Consider the following 26,029-nt stretch of genomic DNA (forward strand, 5'->3'; position numbering starts at 1 on the left):
TAACTAACTCTCATAACTTATGAACACAGTTCTAAAGGCTGGAACTTAGTCAAGCCTTGTGCTGGCACCTAACATTCTGCCCCTCCATCATACCATGGCAGAAGGCAGGCATCTCATGATGAAATGAAACAAGCATTCTGATTCATGGCTGTCTTCATTTTCTTACAAAGCTGCTAATAATGCAAGTCTCCACCTTACCTAATCCTCATCCTCCAATCCAGGGTCCCTACCTCCAAATGTCTTTCACAAGTAACCCCAGGGATGAAGTTTCCAGCCCATGAACTCTGGGGCTGCATACCTCTACCTTAGCCATGCTTCCAAGCGGCAGCTACCCAAGGGCAGCTCCTGCACAGTGGGGCCATGTGTGAGCTGATCCTTGTATAACCATTCTCCTCTGGAGAAGATGCATTGGCAGGAACTGACCTGCATTGGCAGAAACTCTTCCTTGCCAGGACCCTGCGTTTGGGCTTCTTGACGATCTGCTTTATTTTTACAGCTTGTGGATTACCGGGCAGAGTTCAGCAAATGGTGGCTGACTGAGTTCAAAACAGTCAAGTTTCCTTCCCAGGGGACAGTGTTTGACTACTACATAGACCCAGAGACCAAGAAATTTGAGCCTTGGTCCAAGCTTATCCCTCAGTTTGAATTTGACCCTGAGATGCCCTTGCAGGTGAGTATGGTGAAGTAACCAAACTGTGAGTGCCAGAAGATCTGCACAGCCCTCCATGGTGACCCCTAGGGCAACCTTACATCTGACCTTGTGAGGAGTCAGTCGACCTCCAGCTACTTGTCTTTTCAAATCACAGGTGTAATGAGGCCACAGGTGCCTCGAAAAGACAAGAAAATGTACCAGACGCAACTAGCATTCTAGGGACAGAAGGGAGTTGATGGACGGCAGGTCCAAAAGATTCTAGAATACTTTGGCAAGGCCATGGGGGGGCAGATGAGAGTGATGGAGGGTAATGGGGGGGGTGCTCTCTGCTGAACGTAAGGAAGCCCTGGGAATGAGTTCATAGGACAAGCTTGCTGTGGGTGTCAGGCAAGACCTTCTAGACCTGCATCTATTTGATGAGGCACATTGCCATAGAATCCTCTCTTCTGGAATGCTCCAGAATGCTGGGTGATGCACTGGTACCTCCCACCAACCCCTGGCATGCTTATCATGACCTCAATACAGGCCTGCTTGGTGCACACAAGTGAAACCATCCGGGTGTGCTACTTCCTGGAGAGGCTCATGGAGCGGCGGCGGCCTGTCATGCTAGTGGGACCTGCGGGCACAGGCAAGTCAGTACTGGTGGAAGCAAAACTGGCCAGCCTTGACGCTGACGAATACCTGGTGAAAAATGTGCCTTTCAACTACTACACCACATCAGCCATGCTGCAAGGTAAGGGGCCTGGAGTGTCCATGACTGGACCACTGTTATCACTTGATGCGGAACTGGGGTGGAGCATGTGATGGCTGTGTGGCTGCAGCTGCTTCCGGCACCAGCACACATTCCATTTTCACCCCTTCCTCTCTGCTACTTCCCTAGCACCCATCCCTCAGAACACTCCCTGTTCTTTCTCCCTCACGTCTGCCTGACTTGGTCTATTCCTCAGAACAACGCAATACTCTGAGGGCAGAGAGCTGAATGCCACTGAGAGTTGGGTGTAGACTCACAGACATTAGGCACCAGCCCTCATATTTTGTAGATGGGAAAATAGAAGCTCAGGTAAGAAGATGACTTCTCAAGGTCACTGCCAAGAGGAAAGCTGTCTGATTCTTTTCACCATCTGAATTCACAGTGTTATTCATTCTTCGGTTCACGTTTTCTCTGTCATTATCGTCTTTAAAAAAAATTAAGTTAGTATCATAAAAGTGAGGTACAGAGGGGTTACAGTTATGTAAGTCGGGGAAAGAGTACCTTTCTTTTTGGACCATGTCACCTCTTCCCTCCCTCTCTTCCAGTTTTTCCCTCCCAGGCCCATCCACAAGTTGTATAGCTCCTTTTCAACATACTGTCTAGTGACACTATGCTGCTGCATTTGTTCACCCTTTGTCCCTCCATTTCTGTGCCACCCTTACCCTGCCAAAGACAGATAAATGAACAAAGAAAAAAACAGTGTTTCCATTTCCTGGTCTCTGTCACTATCTTAACTGTACAAAACAAATCAAGTCCCGATTTGTAGAATTTGCCCATTTCTGTGGTATAAATACTCCCCATTAGAGCTGAGTATGATCAATCACTGCAATGTCTGTGAACCCAGGACCAGGAAGAGATGTGCCTTCGCACACCACTGCAAAGTCCTGATGCTTCACAGATACAATAGATGGAAATAACTTCAAGGGCACAGGGGTAAAAATGTAGGAAATGAATTAGGATGTGATGCATCTTGAATATTTATCATCATTGCTTCTATTAATTTACTTGATTATAAGTTTCTTCATGTATTTTCAAATAATGGATTGTTTAACAACTAGCATGGGAAAAAAAATCCCAGCTTCACAGGTCAACCCTAGGAAATTGCTTCATCTTTATTCCTTGAGGCCTAGATACTCTCACATCACCCAATGTCCCAAATTTCCCTTGTGGCTGGGTACCATCCCATTAATACCAAGGAGTCAGTGGTAGTAAGAAGATTGCCTGTGCCTGGTTGGTTCAAATGTGATAACTCTTCAGTCTGCCTGCTACAACTCCTCTTTTCTGTTCAAACATTTGCAAGCCTTGAGTCCAACAACTGCTCAACTACAATACTACTACTAATATAATAATAATGATGATGATGATGATGATGATTTACACCAACACTCACCAGGTATGTCTGGCACTAATTTGGCTTAAACTTGGATACTTTTTCCCAATTAGCACCAATTAGTTGTACAAGTATCCTATATATCCTGATCAGAGTCACACACTGCGTAATTCTCCCTCTTCTCCTCTCTCTCTTCCCAAATCAAATCCAGCAAGTTTCCTTGTTCCATTTTTCACTCATGTCCATAAAGTATTTTTACTATATTTGCCCTCCTTCCCTTTCTCAATTTATCTTCCCCTCTCCCACTCTTTCTTTTACTCCAGACAACACGTTTCAAATTTCTAATGTTTATTTTTTTCTAAAATATAAACACAAGATCAAACACACAGAAACACACACAAATACATGCACATACAAATATATATATGTCTATATTCATCTGTATGTATGTTGTATGCATGTGTGTAGACATGTGTATATGCATGCATTGTCTATGTATATGCATATGTATATGTGTGTCCATAATACATGCAAATATATATATACTTCTACCATGACCTTTTTGAACAATTAACTTCTTTAGACTTAGTCTTATATCACCCTGTGAAGTAAATGCTGGTGTTAACTTCTATTTAATTGAAGAGGAAATAGAGATGTAGGGAAGTTACATGAGCTGCCCTGCAGCTCACAGGGTGCATGGACACAGCTGACAACCAAGGTAGCTGGACTATAGAACCTGTGCTCAGCCAACAGACCCTCCTGCCATCCCCAGGAGAAACTGCAGGAAGGACCTGCTGGTGTTATCAGTAGACATGCCATTTAGGTACTGTAGAGGCATGATTTCTTATAATCTCATTAAAATAGTTTTATAATGTTAAAAAAAATTAGAGGATAGAAATTTAAAGCTGAGGGAGAGGCGATGGATTTATCCTGTGAGTCTCTGCATTTTTAGTGTAGAGGAATTTTTTCTTTCCTCTCTTCTCATTGGGACCTGAGGAATTATTCAAAGAAGTCAACAAGGATTGTCCAACAGAGCTAGAATGAACACTGGCTCTCACTACAGATAGACTTTCACCAAAACAGCCCTTTCTGTCCCTTATGGCTTCCCTGGTGGCTGTTGCATAGCGGAGGTGGCTAATCCACCTTTCCTGCCATCTTACCAATCCAGAACCAACTAGAAAAAGATGGACAGCCACCCACAGAGCAGCCAGCCTGTGTATCATGGATGCCTAGAGTAAAGCCTATGCCCATGGCTCTTAGAGCCACTGTTCTTGTACCTGGAACCTCCTTGTTTTCATAATAGCCCAAACAATCCTGATTTTATTTAACTTCTAATTCAATTTGAGAAATAACAAGGTGGTAGGAAAAAGAGGGTTCCCGACACTTAAGGTTGTGGGAGCCAGAAACCCAGTATTAAAGAGGGAACTCTGAAAAGGGAGATCCAGAAACTCAAAAGATGGTTGCTCAGGTATCACTCAGCACGGAGGCAGACCTGACCCATGAGCCCATCACCCAGTGCTATGAGTGCTATTAGTACTTCAGATCCTGAGGATTTAAGAAAGGGCTGAAGGTCACGTGGCAAAGGTTGCAATGGACAGCTAGTGTACCCAGACAGAAGTGTACATGTATGCTTATTGTGTGACCTCCATGGAGACCATGAGACCCAGCTGAATTTATTCACTAGGCGGAAGTGCCAAGGAGAATTACTAAAAGCAAGGGGATCCTGCATGTTTATTCCAGGAAATCCTGGGGTTAGAAACATTTCCAGTTTGTGATTGAAAAAAGCAAGATATAGAGCAATCTATGTACCACACTCCAAATCATGTCTGTTTAAAATATACATACTTAGATATATATGTACTCCCATATGACATTTTTTAATTTGTAAAGGAAAGGACATTTGTAAAGGAAATGACATTGTCCTAAAAAAGGAATGTACTCATTACCTGACTTATGAAATGGTAACCCCTCTGTATAACACCTTAATAATATATATATGTATATAATTTTGTCATATATAACTCTCACATACATCACTTCCTATTTATAAGTATATACTTAAGAGCATACAAGGGTATGGGACACCAGTGGCTCACACACACCTATAAGTCTAGCTACTCAGCTGGGTCTGAAATCTGAGGGTCAAGGTTTGAAGTCAATAAAGGCAGAATAGTACATGAGACTTAGCTCCAATTAACCAACAAAAAGTGGAAAGATGGGTCAGATAGCAGAGTGCCATCCCTGAGCAGAAAGCCAAGTGTGAACACAAGGCCCTGAGTTCAAGGCCTAGTACTGCCACACCACACCACACACACACACACACACACACACACACACACACACACACACACACACACAGAGGATATATAAGGAACCACTATGATCAGCTGTCTCTGACAAAAGGAACTAGACACAAAAAGTTGAATGGCAAACTTTTTTTTAAAATTATAAGATGTTTCAAGCAGGCAGAAAAGTACAGAAAATAATATACCAGATGCCCATGTACTAGTCCCCAGACATAACAGATGCTAGAATGTTGTCGTTTTACATGGTCTTAGCATTGTAAGTACAGCTAATTCTCCAGCCTCATCCTTCCTACAGCCTGCTACTTTCCAAACTAGGGACAAAAGTCAGTGTGTCTCATTCCTTAGTTAAACTTTTGAGACATATATGCATTCATAAAATACATAATGTTTCTCTCTCTGCTAAAATTTTAAATCTATACCTCATTGTATTTTCATGTGGAAAAGGAAAAAAAAAAACCTTATGTTTTTAATCAGTGATTTGCCACATGTAGGTTTATTTCATGCCTATTCACTGCTGGGTGAATTCCAGTGTGTAACAAACACAGCCCATCTATCCTCTGTCCATCCTTAACTTCCCTGTTTTAAAGTTTTATTTGGGGATAGCTGACATGTCACAAATTACTTATATTAAGCTATACCACTTAATGTGTGTTTATACTTTGTTTTTTGGTACCATTCTGGGGCACCAAACTCTGCCGGGGTGCTGTCCCTAAGCTTTTGTTGCTCAAGGCTAGCACACTACCACTTGAGCCACAGCTCCACTTCCAGCATTTTGCTGGTGTATTGGAGATAAAAGTCTCACAGAACTTATTCAGGCTAGCTTTGAACTGCCATCCTCAGATTTCAGACTCCTAATTAGGATTACAGATGTAAGCCACCAGCGCCTGGCTTTAAAAAATTTTTTACATACCCATGAAACCATCTACCTAGTGGAAATTATGAACATATTCACTTCCAAAAGCTTCTTTCCTATCTATGACCTCTCGCTCCCACTATCCTCCACCCCTCTTTCCAGGCAACCACTCATCTGCTTTCTACCACAATGATTCATTCGTGTTTTACATAATGGATCCACATAATAAGAATGTGATTTTTTTTAACCACCTTATTTCATTCAGCATGATTTTGAGATATTTTCGTATTGTCAACTATATCAATAGTTTATTCTTTGCATTCTTGAACAGTAAGGTGAAATTTATAAAACATTTCACATGACTGTGGACGTACTATGGATACTTGGTAAATAGAAGCTATTAGTCTAACAGCACTAGCAAAGTGCTTCTCAAATCTAAGAATCTATATTATGCAATAATTCCTGAGCTCCAAATGCCAAAACAAGAACAGAAGCAAACTCCTCCTGCTTAAAAACAAAGGAGGCTTAGCAAAAGCCATGCAGAAAGAAAAATCGTGTTTTGGGAAGAAATGTTCCAGCTTTCAAGCAGGTGGTAACTCCCTCCACCCAGCAGGGACTGCGCTTCCAGCATACACTTTATTTGATGTTGACAATGCATTCTCCCTCGTGCTACACTTCTACCCACTTTTGTATATTAAATCCTTCCTATCCTATGAAATACTGTGTCAGTAATGCTTTTGTGTGCAAGAAAAAAGAAGGAAGGAAGGAAGGAAGGAAGGAAGGAAGGAAGGAAGGAAGGAAGGAAGGAAGGAAGGAAGGAAGGAAGGAAGGAAGGAAGGAAGGAAGGAAATACAATGCTAGTAGAATAAACCCATCCCTCCAGCTTCCTGCACAACAGGAAGTCCGCAAACTATATCACTTGTTCAGTGATATCAATCTATCAAAGCTATTGTATATATCTTTGCTTGTTCCCTCTAGGTAGCAGAATGGCTGCTGCTTCAGCTATCACATTTGCATTCTAAATGCAGAGAAGGGAAGGACTGATGGGTCTTACTGCAATCCCACCACTTGGGGGGTTGAGGCTGGAAGAATATGCATTAAAGTCCCTAGATTTCATAATGAGACTATCTCAGAAATCAAATTGAGGCGAGAAGGGGAGGGGAAGGAAGGGAAAGGGAAGGGAAGGAGGATCCAGAAGAAGGGAGGAAGAAGGGAGAGAGAGGAAAGAGAAAAAGAGAGGGAGGAGGAGAGGGATGGCCATGCCAGGAAATGATCATTCCTCAGGTACTTTATAGTTATCTGCTCATGTCTCTCTGTTCAGAACTATGCCACAAGGTCACTCCAGCTGGAAAGTTACTAAAGGGATGAGAATGGTGTTAATCACAGATCTGATGTTAGTTCCCAGTTTTACAAGAGGAGCAAATGAGGCTTAAGATGTTAAATGGCTTCCCTCAAAATCACCCTGTGAGCTACTGGCAAAGTTGTATCATTATCATCATCATCATCATCATCATCATCATCATCATCATCATCATCATCATCATCATCATCATCATCATCATCAGGCTACAACAGAGTTTGAACTAAGGCTCTCCCACTTGCTTGGCTTGCTCCTTCAGCTGGCACTCTACCTCTTGAGACAGACCTCCAGTCCAGCTTTTTGCTGGTTATTTTGGAGATAGAATATCTCAAACTTTCCTGCCCTGGTTGCCTTTGAACTGTGATCCTCTGGATCTCAGCCTCCTGAGTAGCTAGGGTTACAGAAATGAGCCGCCGGCATCTTTCAAAGTCACCTTATCAAATTTTACAGGACTCTGCTTTGATAAGGCTGAAAGGCATGCATCTTTATGCCCAGAATAGAGCATCACTTTTCCTCTGTGCCATGTAGGTATCTTTGTCTTTCATTAGAAATAAAATGAGGCCTTCCATGGTTGATTGAAAAGCTTGGGTTTCAATGAACTAATTGTCCTCCAATAATTTCCAATGTGGTGCACAGGGCCCACAGGGGAATAATACAAACATCTCTACTTGAGAGAGTTGGAGACCTGTGACCCGCTTAACAGGTGACAATTCAATGCTCCATCCTCTGGTTTTGAGAAGGAAATCATTTTAGGTTATTTTTATATATTGTGTAAAAGCCAGTTGAGGACCACTTTGTAGCCTGATAAATCTTTTGTACCTATGATATACAATAACCTGTAGAATTCAGTGCCTGGAAATGCTTTTCATATAGCAGTGAGCTCGTCTCAAGAATCAGAATAGTATGGTTACTGTAATTAAACATTGCTGTCAAGAAAGCAGTTCATAAAGGAAATAGTGAGATAAACTTTTATGTGATTACAATAACTATGCCATCTTAGATTAATGGTACAAATAACTGGTCTCTCATTCCAAATTGTTTTTGTAAGTCTCTTTTTTAGTATTAATTTATTTTTATTGGTTCTAGGTCTTGAACACAGGGCCTGGGATCTGGCCTGAACCTTTTTGCTCAAGGCTAGAATTCTACCACTTGAGCCACTTCTGACTGTTTTGGTAGTTAGTTGAGGATAAGAGACTCACAGACTTTCCTGCCTGGCTGGCTTCAAACCTTGTTCCTCAGATCTCAGCCTCCAGAATAGCTAGCATGACAGGTGATTAACTAATTTGCTTGGTCTTGGCTCATCAAATACCCTAATTTCTTCTTTCATAATGTAAATTACTTTTAAAGACAATAGACTTTGCAAAGACCCACAAGCAAGAGAGACAGAAAAGAAGATACGAAGAATTTGGTTAAGGTACTCATGGGCTTATAGTTTCTGTGTCCAAGAGGGCTGAATATTGCCATCTTGAATTCTCTTGCCATCAAACTGAGATGTGAATTATTAGTCCAATAAATATTTGAGTGCTTAATTACACTAATTAAGGTAAACTCAATATCTGAAAGTGTGTGCAAAATCAATTCCTGAGGCCTGTTCATTAAACCTTAAGGTTGGATGAGATCATAAAAGATCAAATCACACTTCTCACTTCAAAGGAATGCTGTATGTCATGGTGACAGATCCACAGCGCTCTTTCACTTAATGTTATCCTGACAGGAGATACCACACACCAATGTCACATCAACTTCAAAGTATAATGTATTTTAAACAACACTTTTCAGACCACAGAGAAGGGTTTCCATTCATCCTGGTGCATCCACACTTTGGAACATAATATACAGCAATCATACATTAGGAAAATATTTATTATCATATAATCATAATTACATTAGAGCCACTATAATAGAGTCAGGCATGGTAGTGCACGCCTATAATCTCAGCACTCGGGAGACTAAGGTAGGATGGTGAGTTCACAGCTAGCCTGGACTCTTTAGCAAGACCCTGTCTCATAAAATAAGAAAAACAAATAAAAAATTATATGTAATATAGTAAGTAAAATTCAAACCCATATGTAATATATTTATTATAATTCTGATTTTATACAGGAAAATTTCTAGAGAAAAAACTCAAAGTATTAAAAGTATTGCTAACTGCTTGTAAGATTGAATTATGACCAATTGTCTCTTAAATTGTAAATCTGTATGCTTTCTAATGCTCTTTAAAAAGAAGATGCACTGTCGTTATAATCATGCAAAGATAAAAGAATAAAATAAAAGCTCTTACAAATATAACTGAAAAGCCCTAACAGATGAAAAACTTAGATAATATGAAGGGAAAATAGATTGCACAGGTATGTAAATTGTGTGAATGCAAACGAAGACCTGATTATTAATGATCTCTGACATAAAACAACAACAACACGATGTAGGCAAAATTAACTACACGAGAGTTTCTCACGGGCAGAAGCCATGTTTAAAAAGTTTAAGTTGGCAGCCAGGATTACATGTGAGATTCCACAGCCACTGTAACCTGAGTTCAAATCCTGACTCTGCCATGTAGTAGCTGTCCAAACCCAGATAAAATAGGTTAATTTATCTAAACCCTAGTGTGTTTATCTGCTTTGAAGAACTGATGTTAATGTATCACAGAGGGGTCTGTGAGGTAACTCAGTGCAGACATCCCAGTGCCTAGCAGAGCTGCGTGGAAGAAGGAATAAACGAGATTCTCTAGACTTCAGAGACTGGAGAAACCAGTGTGTCCATCTGACAGGAATGACCTAGCAAGACAGCCATGCGAGGGCTCTCACCAAAGAGAGGAGCATATCAGAATCAGGTAAAGAGCTGGATTCTATTCCAAGGAAATAACTTAACCAAAGAAATGAATAACCTCTATGATGAAAACTTTTAAAAGCCTGAAGAAGGAAATCAAAACAGAACTTAGAAAGCAGAAAAGCCTCCCATGTTCCTGGATTGGAAGGATCAACGTCGTGAAAATGGCAATACTTCCCAAGGCTATCTACAAATTCAATGCGATACCTATCAATATTCCAACCTCATTCTTCAAGGAAATAGAAGCAGCAATCCAAAAATTCATATGGAACAATAAAAGACCCCGAATAGCAAAAACAATCCTTAACAGAAACAACAGTGCTGGAGGAATATCAATACCAAATTTCAAACTCTACTATAAAGCCATAGTAATCAAAACAGCTTGGAACTGGCACAAGAACAGACCTCAGGACCAATGGAATAGAACTGAAATTCCAGCAAGATCTTTAAGTTGCCTTCACCACTAAGTCCTTACAAGCCTCTAGGGACAATGAGACTTTTTCTACCTGTCTCATGAAGCTGGTCATAATAATAAAATATATACATCCACTCCTTAATTTACTTAAAAAAAAAATCCCAAGTACTCTACCATGTGATAGTTCCTGGGGTTATGACAATGAAAACAAAGAGAAAGTCCTCTTACCCTGATAGAATTTAGATTCCGGTGTAGAGGGATGGATGAGATAAACAACCAGATGAATAAGAAAAATATTGCGAATATTAAGCAGTGATGAGGGTGATGACGGAAAATGAAGTGGAGGAAGAGGAAAAGAATGGGATGTAGGAATTCAATTTTAGACAAGAGTCCCAGAAAGGCCTTACTAGGGAGAAAAAAAAAGAAGCTTTTGCGTAAATTACTAAGAAAGCAAAAGGTGCTAGCATTTGACAAAAGATACCAGGGAAAGGAGCCTGCCAGGGCAAAGGCCCTGGGGCAGCAAATGATGATGTATGAGCAGCCGAGTGACTTGGAATCGTGTGGGGGATGATGGGTGAGGAAGGCAGAGATGTAAGATTCAACACAGACATCTCCAGAATGGGTACCTGACGTGAGATGGAATTCCATGAAGAACTGAGGCAGGAAACTGGGATTATGTGACTTCCACTGCACTGGGGGACCAGTCTGCTGTTTCCAGAGTATAGTGAAAGATCTAGCAGAAAAGTGGTAACATTCTCTGAGAGGATGCTGGAGTGACTGGGGAAGAGCCAGTAGACGAGGAAAACAGCCACAGTGTTGATGGAATGAAAGGAGATAAATTTGGAAATTACTCTTCCCATGTAAGGTGGTCAGCCAGCCTAGGCAGAAAAGTCCATGAGACTCTTAGCTCCAATTAACCATTAAAAGGCTGGGGTTGAAGCTGTAGCTCAAGTGGCAGAGCGCTAGCCTTGAATACGAAAAGCCCAAGGACAGTTCCTAGACCCTAAGTTCAAGCCCCAGGACTGGCACCAATATGGCGGTGGCCAATTTATGCCTGGGGGGCTGGTATGACCTGGTCAGGCAGAAGGCACTGCCTCCCTCTACCCATTGACTTCACCTTGAGCTCCTCCTGCCCTCCACATCTTAAGGCAAAATCAAGGAGAATGTACAAATGATCTGTGGACCCAGGAATGGACTCCTGTCTCTAGATTCATCCATGGCCGTAAGAAGCTCACCTTTCGTGAGACATCACTTGTGCCTTCAACATGGACATCTTTTCTCACACATAAAGCCCTCCAGAGCTCTTCTAGTCCTGCCCACTTGCTGGGGAAATAGAACTACTCCATGTAGTTCATCCATCATCCACATGACATGGAGCAGAGCCCAGCCTTGAGAGGCTCAGAACTGAGGTCTGCTTTCCCTGCCTTTCTTTGGGTTGCTTCCCATCATCCATTTGAGAAAGTGTAGCTCACTCAAAGGCCACTGTGAGATCACTGATATGCTCTTTTCCTCCACCATCCCACATAACACATAAAGAGCTTCATCAACCCAAATTACGAGGTCTGCTTAATTCCAGGGGTTGATTTGAATATGGGTGCCTTGGGAAGAGGAGAATAAATCTTCCAACAGAGAGAATTTCCTATTAGCAGGACTGTTCTCAAAAGCATGTCCTTGGCATCCCATTAATTATATTTCATTTTGACAGATCTCGTATATAGTTGTTATATCTTTATGAGGGGGAAATGAAGGTGTTGGGTGATTAATTGGTTGATAGTGTATGTTAATTGGATGCTAATTAAATTTAAGTTTAATTCATATTTGAAACACTTAATTTAACTCAGGACCAGAAAATTAGAATATTCAAGCTTCTTGAAGGAACTTGTCTTTCTATCTGTCACCTTCCTACATCCACTGACACTTTCTCCTTGTTTACAAACTTGTTTTTCAAGAGAAGAAATCAGATGGTTCATAGCGCACCCAGCTGTAATAAAAAAAAGTGTTGGTTCTTGCAATCCATAAATATTTGATTGCTTTACTAAAGAAAAACTATCTCTCTCCTCCCTATTCCTTAAGTTTGTTCTCAACAAGTCCCATCAGGCTAGAAACCATGCTGTCTGATTCCTTCCCTTTGGCTTGATAATTGAAGAAACAAGTCCAGAGGAAAGTCTCTACTTTGTCTCCAGAAAGACACTGAAATCCTCTGCTCTGGAACCAGGAGATGAAAGGTGGTATTGGGAGCTGGTTCATGAGTCTAGAAGCATCTGAGAAATTTTTTCATGCCTTTGTTTTACTCTCTATATTGTAGAAGATGCCATGAGTTAATCACTCCGCAGACTAGTTGCAGAATATCCAGCGATCTCGTCTTAGATACTCAGGATGAAGGGGACCTTGACCAACCCTGGGATGGGAGCTTGGAGCTCTCATGCTCCTTTGCTTAGGCTGAAAGAGCAAATGTACCTAGGATCCAGTTTTTTGTAGATTTCCTAGGGACAGTGTGCTTGTCCTTGCTGCTGGGAGAACACCTGGATCTTGGGCTTTGAGATTTAGCTGCTCTCATCTAGATCTTGGCTCTCTCTTAGTAGCATTATTTAGTTCTGAACCACAGTTTCCTCATCAATGCAATGGGGTAGTACTGATTTTGAAGTCATCTAAATTAAGTGAGTTGACACATATTTGCCAAAACTTAGCATAAGTAAGATGTTCAGTGTCTAGTGGGTACTACCATGGTTCCTGCCTGGTACTTCCTATAATCCACCTTCTGGTCCCGTGGAATATGTGTGTACATAGGTGAGCTAAACCAGTTTATCCTCCAGATTATGCTGTCTCCGTATGGGCCTCCTTCCCTTAATGACTGCATCTCTCCTCAGCTGTCCTGGAGAAACCTCTAGAAAAGAAGGCTGGTAGAAATTATGGCCCTCCAGGCAACAAGAAGCTCATCTACTTCATTGATGACATGAACATGCCAGAGGTGGATGCCTATGGGACTGTGCAGCCCCACACAGTCCTCAGACAACATCTAGACTATGGCCACTGGTAAGGGCCCATGTATGGTCAAACATGGTGGGGCAAGCCTGTAATCTCATCACTCAGGAGGCTGAGACGGGAGGCTTGTGAGTTGGAGGCCAGCCTGGGCTACATAAAGAGACCTTCTCTCAAATAGGGAGGAAGAGAAGAAGGGAGGAATGGAGGGAGGGAAGGAAGGAAGAAAGGAAGATAAGGAGGGAAGAAAGGAAGGAAGGAAGGTAGGAAGGAAGGAAGGAAGGAAGGAAGGAAGGATCAGCTGAGAATTCCTGGGGTAAACCATGCTCCTCCTCTATTTCCTGGAGTGCTTGCTTAGGCCCAGATTCTAAGACATATGCAGACAGTTAGCCCAGCATTGGTACTGAGCTATCATCCAAGAAAAGAAATCTACCTCTAGAGCCTGAGAAGAGAGGGGGAAGGAGGGAGGGAGGGAGAGAGAGAGTATTGGAAGAGGAGGATGAAGGATAGAAAAGAGAACTTCGGGACATGAATGTTTAAATAGCTGAAGCTGGGCACCTATAATCCTAGATACTCAGGAGGTTGAGATCTGAGGATCATGGTTGAACATCAAACCAGGCAAGAAACTTTATGAGACACTTATCTCCAATTAACTTCCAAAGAATCCAGTGGCTCAAGTGATAGAGACCTGTAGAGACCTAGTCAGGAGCAAAGAAACTCAAAGACAGTGTTCAGGCCCCAGGATCAGCACACACACACACACACACACAAAGTTTAAATATCTGAGAATCACAGTTCAAAGCCAGCCCAGGCAGGAAAGTCCATGAGACTTTGATCTCCAATTAACTACCAAAAAATCCGGAAGCAGAGCTGTGGCTTAAGTGGTAGAGCACCAGCCTTGAACATAAAAGTTCAGGGACCACCACCACACAAAAAAAGTTGAAACATAAAGCATGGGATGAGGGTGTTTTTATTGTTGTTTAAAGACATCTCAAAAGTTGTATTTTCCTGGAGATATCCCCATCCTCAAAGCAGAATTAATCCCTCCTCCCAAGTGTGTTTTCTGAGCTCACATGATACACCAAGGACATTGTCTGCAGACCTGTGCAGCCTCAGCCTCTTCAGAGAAACACATGAGGTTGGGTAATCTTTGTTCGTTGTATAGTTTTTAGTTTTTTTTTCACCAGAAAAGTATAAGTTATTGGTTTGAGGAAGAATGATAGTTAAGGTGCTAACCTGAGTTGCCTCTCATATTCCTTCCTAAAGTCTCCTAGCTATGCCTGCCTTATATTACACAACCATCTTTGATCTTTACAACAGTGTTTAAGCCTCTGAACTATACTGAAAACCATCCTCAAACTCACTAGTTCTAGTTGATTTTGTCATTTTTATTATCCTTCAGTAGTCATACAGAGGGGATTTCAATTCAATATGTTGGTTTCTGAATATGATGTATTTTGATGGATATCACTTCTTTCCTACTAGTTTTACTTTAAATTCCTGGTCACAAATCTTCAAGCAAGAAGCAAAAACCTCCTGGAAATTTTGCCATATTGCTTTCTCTGTGTACATGTGGCCTGAGAAATGTTCGTTTTATACCTTCTCCTTTCTCCTCAAACTTTCAGCCCTACCCAGCTGCTGATGGATTTGTCTTCTTAGAGAACCCCAGGACCGACTCCACCCATGCTTCCACATCTGTATCACTTGCTTGTCCATCCTATCTGACCCTGAAGAGGCCCTCACCTGCCTGGGTCCTTACACAACTCTCATGGAAAATTGCTTTGTCTTTATTTCTCTTTTCTTTTCCTCTCCTCTTCTTTCTTCCTCTCTCTCTCTCTCTCTCTCTCTCTCTCTCTCTCTCTCTCTCTCTCTCTCTCTCTCTCTCTCTCTCTCCACCTCTCTCTCCACCTCTCTCTCTGCCTCTCTCTCTCTTCTCAGTCATGGAGCCTGAACTCTAGGCCTGGGCACTGCCCCTCAGCTCTTCAACTCAAGTCTAGCGCTCTACTCCTTGAGCCACAGCGCCACTTCCAGCTTTTTCTGCTTATGTGGTGCAGAGAAATTGAACCCAGGGCCTCATGCATGCAAGGCAAGCACTCTACCACTGATCCACCTTCTGCCCCTCTTCACTTCTCTTTTTAAACAAAGTCTTGTTTACAGTACAGGCTGGTCTAGAACACAAGTTACTCCTGCCTCAGCCTCCTGATTAAAGTGCTATATTAAAGATATGTACCACCATGTCCAGCTCACTAGAGATTTCTCACTATTCCAGGTATGATCGGAACAAGCTGTCCCTGAAAGAGATCATGAATGTACAGTACATCTCCTGTATGAACCCCACTGCGGGCAGCTTCACCATCAACCCACGGCTTCAGGTACAGCTTATCAGAGCACATATTACTTGATTGTGAGTGATAATTTGCCTTTCCCTGTCCACCTATCAAAATGGTAAACCAGACAGAATGCCAATCTGCCATTCCAGGAGAAAAAGAAGCTCCTAGATCCATTGTCAACAGGTTTTGTGGAGCTAGTAGAGGTCATAAAATTCATCAGATTCAATTCTGTCTTTCTTCAGATGAGACTTCAGTGGGGTGAACTGATTCTCAGGGTGTATGGAGACTCAATATCAAGTTCAGATTTGGGCTTAGATTTCCTGCCTACTACCCTACCTCACACAGCCACCTGTAAACAAAGATCCAATGTCATTCCTTTCCTCAATCACGTTAGTGTGTGTGAGCATGAAAAATGGGACCAAAAACTCTTGGGAGAATTCTTCGTTCTTGTATCTAAAGTTGGAAGAGGTGATATTCATTCTCTCTGTGTCTCTGTCTCTCCGTTATACACACATACACACACATACACACACACACACCCACACACACACTTCACACCTCCGTTTTCTCACACAGCGTCACTTCAGTGTGTTTCTCCTCTCCTTCCCGGGAGCCGATGCCCTCTCCTCCATCTACAGCACCATCCTGACACAGCATTTGAAGCTTGGAAACTTCCCAGCCTCCTTGCAGAAATCCATCCCCCAACTGATCAATCTGGCCCTCACCTTCCACCAGAGAATCGCTACCACATTCCTGCCCACAGCCACCAAATTCCACTACATCTTCAACCTCAGAGACTTTGCCAACATCTTCCAGGTGAGTTCTTCTGCACCAAGATACCCCCCCAAAAGATTGTCTCTGGTTAAACTAGCAACTGCATCATATAAACCTTTGGTGTTTTATGATATCTAGTTCAAAATATTTCTTAATTTCCACTGTATATATTTTTCTGACTTATAGCATACTTAAAACTATACTGATTTATTTTCAAACATTTAGGGGATTTCTAGTTATCTTTCTCATTGATGGCTAGCTTACTTTCACTCTTGCCCTCTCTTTACAAACTGAATGTAATTTTGAGTTACAATTTAAATTAGTTAACTGTAGTAAAAGAAATGATTTTGTTCCTTCAAAAGTTGTTGGGATTTGCTCTATTTCCCAAAACATGATCAATGTGCTCTTTAAAAAACGTGTTCTGTAGATGTTGGATAAAGTTTTGTCAATATGCCAATTAGAACAAGTTTGAACATTCTCTTACTGAAATTTTATGTGTAATTCCTAAGGTTTACCAATTTATATTAGGTATATGGGAAAGAGATTTCATTGCTACCTTTCATTCATGTTTATAATCTATTCCAACCAATCTCACTCCCTTTATAACTCTCTTCTCTCCTTCCAAAAACAACTCCAATCATTTTCCTAGTTCTATTTTTATTTCATTTTATTTATTCTATTTTATTTTTGCAAACAATCTACCTCGATTGTATTCATCTAACTACTGGATTTTCTGACTGTCTCTCTATTTTTAGAAAGGTAGATTGAAAATATGCTACTGTGTTTATGGGCATGTCTATTTGTACTTTTATTTCTGTTATACTCATTTTTGTATTTTGAAGCTAAAAGCATGGCTCAAGTGGCAGATCTCCTACTGGGAATGAGAGTTTAGGATCTAGTTTAAACCTAGTTCAACCCCTCCCCCCCCCACACACATTGTGCATCATATGCATATAAACCTACAAATACTATCCTTTACTATTGTATCTAGAATATAGTTACAATTAGAATATCATTAAGACTAATATCTTATTTATTCAATGTACTACTTTATTGTCTGGTTGCTATCCCTGAGCTCTTTCACTCAAGGCTAACACTCTACCACTTTGAGCCACAGAGCCACTTCCTGTTTTCTGGTGGATATTTGGAAATGAGCCTTATGACCTTTACTGCTGGGGCTGGTTTCAAACCATATCCTTGACCTCAGCTTCCTGAGTAGCTAGGATTACAGGTGTGAGCCACCAGCACCTGGCATTGTTGCCATTCTTAATTATGATTTTTATGAAAGTCTATGTCTATTCATTCTGTTTGTTGTCTGTTTGTTCAGAGATTTAGTTACTTTGTCTTATTGCCTAGTATTCCTAGCAATTTGTGTTTGAGAGCTAGACAGAGCTTTAAAATATGCAGATAACTTGAGGGCTTGGATAATGTTTCTCTTCAGAGATCACACACTTTTGTTTATGCCAAGCAGCTACCAAGGCTGTGAATGGAGCTGAAGCTCCAGTTTCTGTAAGGACTCAATAGGATAGTTTGTGCTTGGCCCAGAATCCTAGAGTACAATGCTTTGAAGGGGCCTTCCCTTCAGAGGAAGTTATAGCTTTTCTCCTGTCACCTAGACAAACCAGTCAATTAAATGTCAGGAGAGAGTTGCAGCAGACAACCCCCAAAGGCAGAATTCGCCTATGGGGTTGGGTGGGCTAGGTTACATGTCTTTTCAGGCTGGCTTCCCTGATGTTATGTCATAGACCACATGAATGCAGGGGTTGCTCACCAGGTTTCCTATATCACATGTCTCATGATCATATTAAGTCTCCATCGCAGAGTGTAAAGTTTATGATTAATGAGGCAAAGATTATGATTGGGTATCATTTTTGCTTATATGCATGCACTAATTTACATGAAGCCCAGCACCCTTTTAAAGTAACGTTAAGGCACAAATGTGCTAAATACAAAACACAGCTCTTTATTCCTCAGGGAGCTTATGACTGACACATCTGTGGTCTAACGGCTTAGGTCAGGGAAGGTTGCACCTTGTGGTTTCAGGACTCTGCCATCCACAGACTCAATCTGTCCTACCCACCTGTCACTCTACTTGGTAATCTTTGTACTCCAGCTTTCCCCCTCTCTACCCTAGAAGAGAAGAAAACAGTGGACAGCATCCCAACCCCTCACTTAGCTGTCTTCTTCATTTCTGAACTCATAAGCCATTGCTTGTAAGCCCATCGTGTCAAGAGAACAAGAGGCACCATATTTTTATTTATCTCTCCTTTTCTCAATTGTATACTATTATCTCAAGTCTAGTATCTTGCTCATTCTGTAATAACTGAAAACATGAAGCTTTAAAATCAATGATCCTGCCAGGTGCTAGCGGCTCACAACTGTAATCTTAGTTACTCAGTAGGCTGAGATCTGAGGACTGCAATTCATAGCTATCCTGGGCAGGAAAATCTATGAGACTCTTATCTCCAAATAAACACCAAAAAGCTGGAAGTAGAGCTGTGGCTCTCAGGGACAGTGAGGAGGCCCTAATTTCAAATCCCTGGAACAGAACAAAAACAAATAATAATAGTAATAATCATTCTACCTTTTCTAGTTGATCTCAGTAGCCCAGTTGCTGACCAGCCAGTCTTCTATAACCAAAAGCTGAAATCTGGAGGAAAATCCTTGCAATGCTATATTATTACAGTGCTTGAAGAATGTAATCTTAGTCCTTTCATTCTTTCCACAATAATTCATTGACAATCTACTATGTATGTTAGCTATACTCTGCTAGATACTAGTAGTAAGAATGATTTTTTAAAAATCAGCCACAGGGCTGGGAAGGTGGTTCAATGGTAGAGTGCTTGCCTTGCATGCATGAGGCCCTGGGTTCGATTCCTCAGCACCACATAAGCAGAAAAAGGCGCTGTGGCTCAAAAGTGTTAGAGCACTAACCTTGAGTTGAAGAGCTGAGGGACAGTGCCCAGACCCAGAGTTCAGGCCCCATAACTGACAAAAAAAAAATCAGCCCCAGTCAGCTTCCCTACCTTTGCAACAGTTGCTATGAACTGAAAAAAAAAATTGAGTAAGGAACAACCATTTGAGAGATTAGTCATTCTTCTGTACTAGAGATGGCTATTGTGTAAGAGCAATGTGGGGACACATTCCCAGTATTGCTGTTCAAGATGAAAGGAATCGTCTCAGGAAACTTCAACAAAGAAGTATCAATTGAACCAGCAAGAGGAGCCTACCAAACACATCAAGAAGGAACGGAGGCGCAGAATGCAGGATCTCAAACTAATTTGACGTTTTAGGAAGTAGAGTCTAAGTTTCCTGGGAAATGATGGTGAGCAAGAGCATGAGGAAATAGATCTGACATGTGTGTCTTGCAGACAGACCCTAGCATTACTCTACAAATACCAGGGAAAATAAATGAGCCCGTTTCCTGCAGGACCAAAAAGAAAGCAATGACAGTGGTCACCGAAATGAGTTGGGAGCTAGAGGACATGATGGGGGCTAATATTAGTGGCCACCATTTCTTCATTGAAAAGAGGCTGGCACAATGACTAATGGTAACACAGAGAGAGGACAGAAATTTGAAAAGAATAGGAAATATTTAGAATTATTCCTATGTAAAGAGAATGGATGAGTAAATTACAGTATTTCCTTACTTGCAGATGGTAGTTATATCCATTCCAACCTATGTTAGAGTTCTGATTGTACATGGTCCAGCATTAAATCAGTTTTCAAAATGGCACCTGGGGAATTGAAATATAGCAGAAAAGCCACCATTCATCTCATCTTCTGATAGGAACACTAGTAGTTACAATTACAGGCATTGTAAGGCTGACTCTGTGACATTGAGCACATCTCTAATCTTTTTGTATCTCTCCATGATACAAAATAGATGAAGTAAATTTATTTCCTGAAGATCACCATAGATTGAATCACATGTGGCTTGCAAAAAAATCTTCCGAAACACACAGGTTTCAACAAATTATAATTATTGTAGCTTTGTTTCAATAATACAGGCAAAACAATAATTTTCATTTATTGAGTATGTGAGAGGAGCAACACTAGCTTCCTTAGGTGGAGAGATTGAACTATTTCAATAATACTAGAAAGTCAATATTGTTATTTCTGTTGGGAAAGTCTCAGATTGCACATCACTTCGCCCAAAGTTACACAAAGTTCCTACACTGTCGTGACAGTCTTTGAGGTTAGATCTGTCTGCCTTCAACTTGGTTCTTTCTCAACATCCCAAGAGTCCTTTCTACTGTGACAAATGCCTCCATGAGATAATGCTCAGACATCATGCCAAGTTGGAGAAAACACTTCTGGAAAATTCTTTCATTGCTTGTTTTACTGAATTGTTACTGAATTTTTTTTCAACTGTTCTCCTTGAAGGGCATTCTTTTCTCCTCAGTGGAATGTGTAAGATCCACACAAGACCTTGTAAAGCTCTACCTGCATGAATCAAATCGGGTTTACCGGGATAAAATGGTGGAGGAAAAGGACTTTGATCTTTTCGACAAAATCCAGACAGAAGTACTCAAGAAATTTTTTGATGTAAGTGTTGCCCCCCTCTTTTTTAACATCTGAAAAATAATGATTATGCAGGTGATCACTAATTCCAGATAGTCCATTTGTTGGGAAAATGGCAGATACCTGCCTAAGGAAAAGATTCTATCATTACTTTGCCCAAGCAAAAGAAAGAAGGGCAAAAGTGAACACAAACTAATCATAGGTCTCAGTGCTGAGAATGCTCACAGAAACCATCAATCCTAAGGACCCAGAGGATACTGGGCCTCCTCAGCTATCCCCCAGTTCCATCTTCCCAGATGACATCCCAGCATCCCTAAGGATATATAGTCTTATCCTTCCCGGGTTCACCATTTTGAACTTTTAATAACACAATTTGGAATGATTCTGAAATGTAAAATATTTGAAACTGTTTGGGATTTTTGCTTTGTGTGTGTGTGTGTGTCTGTGTCTGTGTGTGTGTGTGTGTGTCTGTGTCTGTGTCTGTGTCTGTGTGTCTGTGTGTTTGTGTCTGTGTGTCTGTGTCTGTTTGCGTCTGTGTCTGTGTCTGTGTCTGTGTGTCTGTGCTTATACTGTCCTTAGCATTTTTGCTCAAAGGTAGCACTCTCCCAATTGAGTCACAGCTCCACTTCTGGCTTTTTGGTGCTTAATTGGAGATAAGAATCTCATGGACTTTCCTGCCTGGATGGTTTTGAATTGCAATCCTCAGATCTCAGCCTCCCGAATAACTAGGATCACAGGCATAAGCCACCAGCCCCTAGCTGAAACAATTTGAAGACTAGAGATTTATTTGAATAATAATTTAGAATTTGTTTCCCTGTTCCCTAATCATGATTGTCCTATCAGTTCTTCCCTCTGAATACATGGTGCCTGACTTTCATCATATAGCCCAGCCAGAAACTGACCAAAAGCAAGATCATCATTATTCCCAACATTCGCTTTACTTTTTCCCCCTTTTTCTTATACATCATTTTGTTATTGTGTTTGTGTCTTGCTAGACAGTTGGAAAGATGATGAGTGGGATGAAATGTGTGGAGAATATGCTTCCTATTAGATTGCTATTATATTGCTCTCTTAGAAAGTCCAAGTGAATGGAGTACATTAATCTTAGGATAACCTCAATTCACACACCATTCTCCAAATATATTGGACCCTGAAAAAACTACTAATAACTTACAGAATGAGTAGGCACCGATATATTAACAGAACAGACATTGATGCATTAAAACAATCAGAGGTTACATTCTGTTTCTTAGCATCAAAATTACCCCACCACCACCAATGACCTTTCTCTTGACCCCCATATTTTTCATACATACTATTCATGTCCTCGCTTTAAGTTAGAAAGAATCAACCTTGCACGTAATTATACTACATCGTCCCTAACTTACTGCATTGATCTGTTTTCCATTGCTGTTATCAAATACCTGAAGCTGGTTTATAAGTAAAGAAAAAGAGATTTATTTAGATGACAGCCTTAGAAGAAGAAAGTCAAAGAAGAGCTTGGCTCCATCAATCCAGCTTCTGGTGAGGGTCTTGTGGTAAGTGGAACCACAAGTGCTGGAATGCATCTAGAAAAATCCACATAGACAGAAAGTGAGAAAGATTTAGGGGATCAGGCTCATTCTAATAAAACACCACTCTTGCAAGAATGGATAACTCATTGTCCAAGAGCAGAATCAATCCCTTCAGAAAGCAGTTCTACAATGACCAACTCACCTTTTACCATGACTAGCCTCACCTCTCAAATGGCTACACTAGGACCACACGTCCAGCACATCAATCTTTGGGGGAACAAACCACAAACAAATAACAGTCGCTTTAGCTCCATACTTTGTGTGTGTGTGTGTGTGTGTGTGTGTGTGTGTGTGTGTGTGTGTGTGTATGTGTGTGTGTGTGTGTGCCCTAGCTCCATACTTTGTGTGTGTGTGTGTGCCTTAGCTCCATATTTTGTGTGTGTGTGTGTGTGTGTGTGTGTGTGTGTGTGTGTGTGTGTGTGTGCGCCATTCATTGGCCTTGAACTCAGGGCCTACACTCTGTCCCTGAGTTTTTTTGCTCAAGGCTAGCTCTCTATCACTTGAGCCACAGCTCCACTTCCCTTTTTTGGTAGTTAATTTGAAAACTAGAGTCTCACAGACTTTCCTGTCTAGGCTGGCTTCAAATTACCACCCTCAGATCTCAGCCCCCTGAATAACTAGGATTACAAGAATGATCCACAGTGCCTGTCCCATAATTTTTTTTTTTAACCTTGTGAGCTCTTAGATCTAGCTCTGAAAATATGCACAGTCCATTTTAACCTATAAGGCCGTTTTTCAAATGGTTCACTCAAATTTTAAATGATTTACTGTGGTCTACTTTTTACTGGGTAAAACATCCTCAATTTTTGTATTTTTCTCATTACTGTTACAGAATCTGATGTTCATTTCTGAAAATCAGATTTTAAATCCCTCTTCTCTAAGAATGGCAGAGTTAGTCAATTTATGTATTCATAGCCTAGCAAACAACCTTAATTGTCTTCAGAGTTAATCAGAGATAGCACTTTAAAATAATACAGATTTTTTTTGTCGGTCATGGGGCCTGAACTCTGCACCTGGGCACTATGCATGAACTCTTCAGCTCAAGGCTAGCACTCTACCACTTGAGCCACAGCGCCACTTCCAGCTTTTTCTGTTTATGTGGTGCTGGGGAATCAAACCCAGGGCCTCATGCATGCAAGGCAAGCACTCTACCACTGAGCCACCTTCCCAACCCAAATAATACAGATTTTTAAGTAGAGCTCCTTCCTTCTGCTCATAAACACAGGTATAATTGATACCCCTGCTATCCTTCCCCAACAATATTTGCAATGGCAGCCTGAAGCTTCTTGCCTGTGCCAAATTCTGGTATTGGCATTAAGGAGAAGTTGCTGGAGTCCCATCCAAGAAATTTTGTGCTTCTATTTCTACCATTAAGCTTTGAGTTCCTTGATTTATAGCCCAGCATGATAGAGCATCACTGTTGAGGAGTGTTCGACTCACAGTGTTGGCTGTGTGTTGGTTTTCTCTTTCCCCTCTGCCTATGATAGCTCTGAGCTTTAAATTAAAGACTTGTTTTGTTCGTCAAATAATCTTTGTAGACAAAGCTTTTCAATACTGTACTTTCATTTGTCCTCTGCCATATTCTTAGCGCACATTGATGTTCACCAGGAATGATTCCGATTCCTAAACTGAGTGATGAATTGCCACGTTACTGTGTAAGCTTTCATAAGTTAGCAAAAGGAGCTCTCCTGCATTACATTTATATCTTACCCACAATGCCTGTGCATTTCCACTCTAGGTGGAACCAGGACTGTCAGTCAGTGAGGAAGGTCCTCATTTCTCTGTCTCATCACCAGGATGCTGAGGAGATTGTGGAGCAGATCCAAAAGCTAAATATATATTGCCACTTTGCAAATGGCATTGGAGAGCCCAAGTATATGCCTGTACAGTCATGGGAACTTTTGACCCAGACTCTGGTAGATGCCCTGGAGAACCACAATGAAGTGAACACTGTGATGGACCTGGTTCTTTTTGAGGATGCCATACGCCATATGTAAGTGTATTCCTCTTACTGACTTTCCTCAGTTGCTTCTCTTGGCTATTGCAGGGCACTTTCATAAAATCAGTAAAGCACTACTGTTTCTTTGAAGACCAAGTTGGCTGCAGGCAGAGCACGATTGCAAGTTCTGCCACCAGCCCAAGGGAGGTGACAGAGTGCATAGACTTGTTTCCATGGCTGCCATTTGGTATACTTGAACACTGTAAAAAAAAAAAAAAGCTAAATTGAAAATTGTGTGTGTGTGTATATATATATATATATAGCAATATATAGCACATTTTCTTGATACATTCATCCACTGAGGGGCATCTGGGTTGATTACATATCTTGGCTATAGTAAACAATGCTGCAATGAACATGGTTGTGCTAGTAGCTTTAATGTGGCATAGTATGTGTTCTATCAGAGATAAACACTCAGAGCTGAAATTGCTAGGTCACAGGGAAGCTCTCTGTTTAGTCCTTTGAAGATCCTCCATACTGCTTTCTAGTTTATATCCCCACCAACAGCGTAGTAGAGTTCCATTTTGCACACATCCCCCAACAGCACTTATTATTGCAAAAAGAAAATGTGATATATATACACAATGGAATTATAGTCTTCCATCAGGAAGAATGATATTATTCATACAGAAATGGAAAGGTTTGAAAAAAATTATTATTACGTGAAGTAAGCCAGACACAGAGAAAAATAGGTTGCTTGTTTTCCCTCATTTGTGGTAACAAATGTGCCTACAAATCTACAAGTAAACACACTGGTTGGTAAAAAAAAACACTGGGACGTAACAAAATTATACAGGTCTCTAGACATTCATACAGTGAGACCAGAGGATGTTCTGAGGAGAGGATCACAAAAGCTCAATATCTATGTGCATATGAGCACATAAAATAATAATTTTTTAAATGAACTCCAAGAAATGGCAACAAGAGTGTTTTTATTGTTGCTGTTTTTGTTGTCTTTCCTTTTGTCTTGTTTGTTAGTTTATTTGCCCCTGGAAGGTAAGCAGGGGGCACAAAAAAGTGTGGGATAAAGGGTGAACAAATGTAGCAGTGGTACTCACTAGACACTATGTTGAGAATGAACTGTGAAACTTGTGGAAGAGGGAGGTTGGGAAGAAAAAAACTTGGAGAAATCAGGGAAGAGTTGACACTCTTCAAAAAGAAATGCACTAATACCTGACTGATGTAACTCTAGCCCCTCTACACATCACCTTTACAATAAAACAATTCTAGACAGTATGTATAAACGAACTAAAAAAAAATGAGCTATCCTGCCAAGCTCTGGTGGCTCACATCTGTAATCCTAGCTACTTAGGAGGCTGAGCGAGATCTGAGGGTCGTAGTTCAAAGCCAGCTAGG

General features: G+C 41.1%; 1 protein-coding gene across 2 annotated transcripts in view; it reads left to right on the plus strand.

Moving 5' to 3' along the window:
- Positions 1–26,029, plus strand: part of Dnah9 (dynein axonemal heavy chain 9) — a 339,142-nt gene that overhangs the window by 182,592 nt on the left and 130,521 nt on the right. For both annotated transcript variants that reach the window (XM_042693416.1, XM_042693426.1), the window contains 7 exons: positions 497–670; positions 1,178–1,385; positions 13,361–13,526; positions 15,742–15,844; positions 16,379–16,618; positions 20,963–21,124; positions 24,471–24,667. In XM_042693416.1, the coding sequence (XP_042549350.1) occupies positions 497–670; positions 1,178–1,385; positions 13,361–13,526; positions 15,742–15,844; positions 16,379–16,618; positions 20,963–21,124; positions 24,471–24,667 (1,250 nt within the window). The remainder of the gene's footprint in view (positions 1–496; positions 671–1,177; positions 1,386–13,360; positions 13,527–15,741; positions 15,845–16,378; positions 16,619–20,962; positions 21,125–24,470; positions 24,668–26,029) is intronic.

Source organism: Dipodomys spectabilis, unplaced genomic scaffold, assembly GCF_019054845.1.
Source record: "Dipodomys spectabilis isolate Male_0828 unplaced genomic scaffold, ASM1905484v1 ptg000004l, whole genome shotgun sequence".
Taxonomy (NCBI): Eukaryota; Metazoa; Chordata; class Mammalia; order Rodentia; family Heteromyidae; genus Dipodomys; species Dipodomys spectabilis.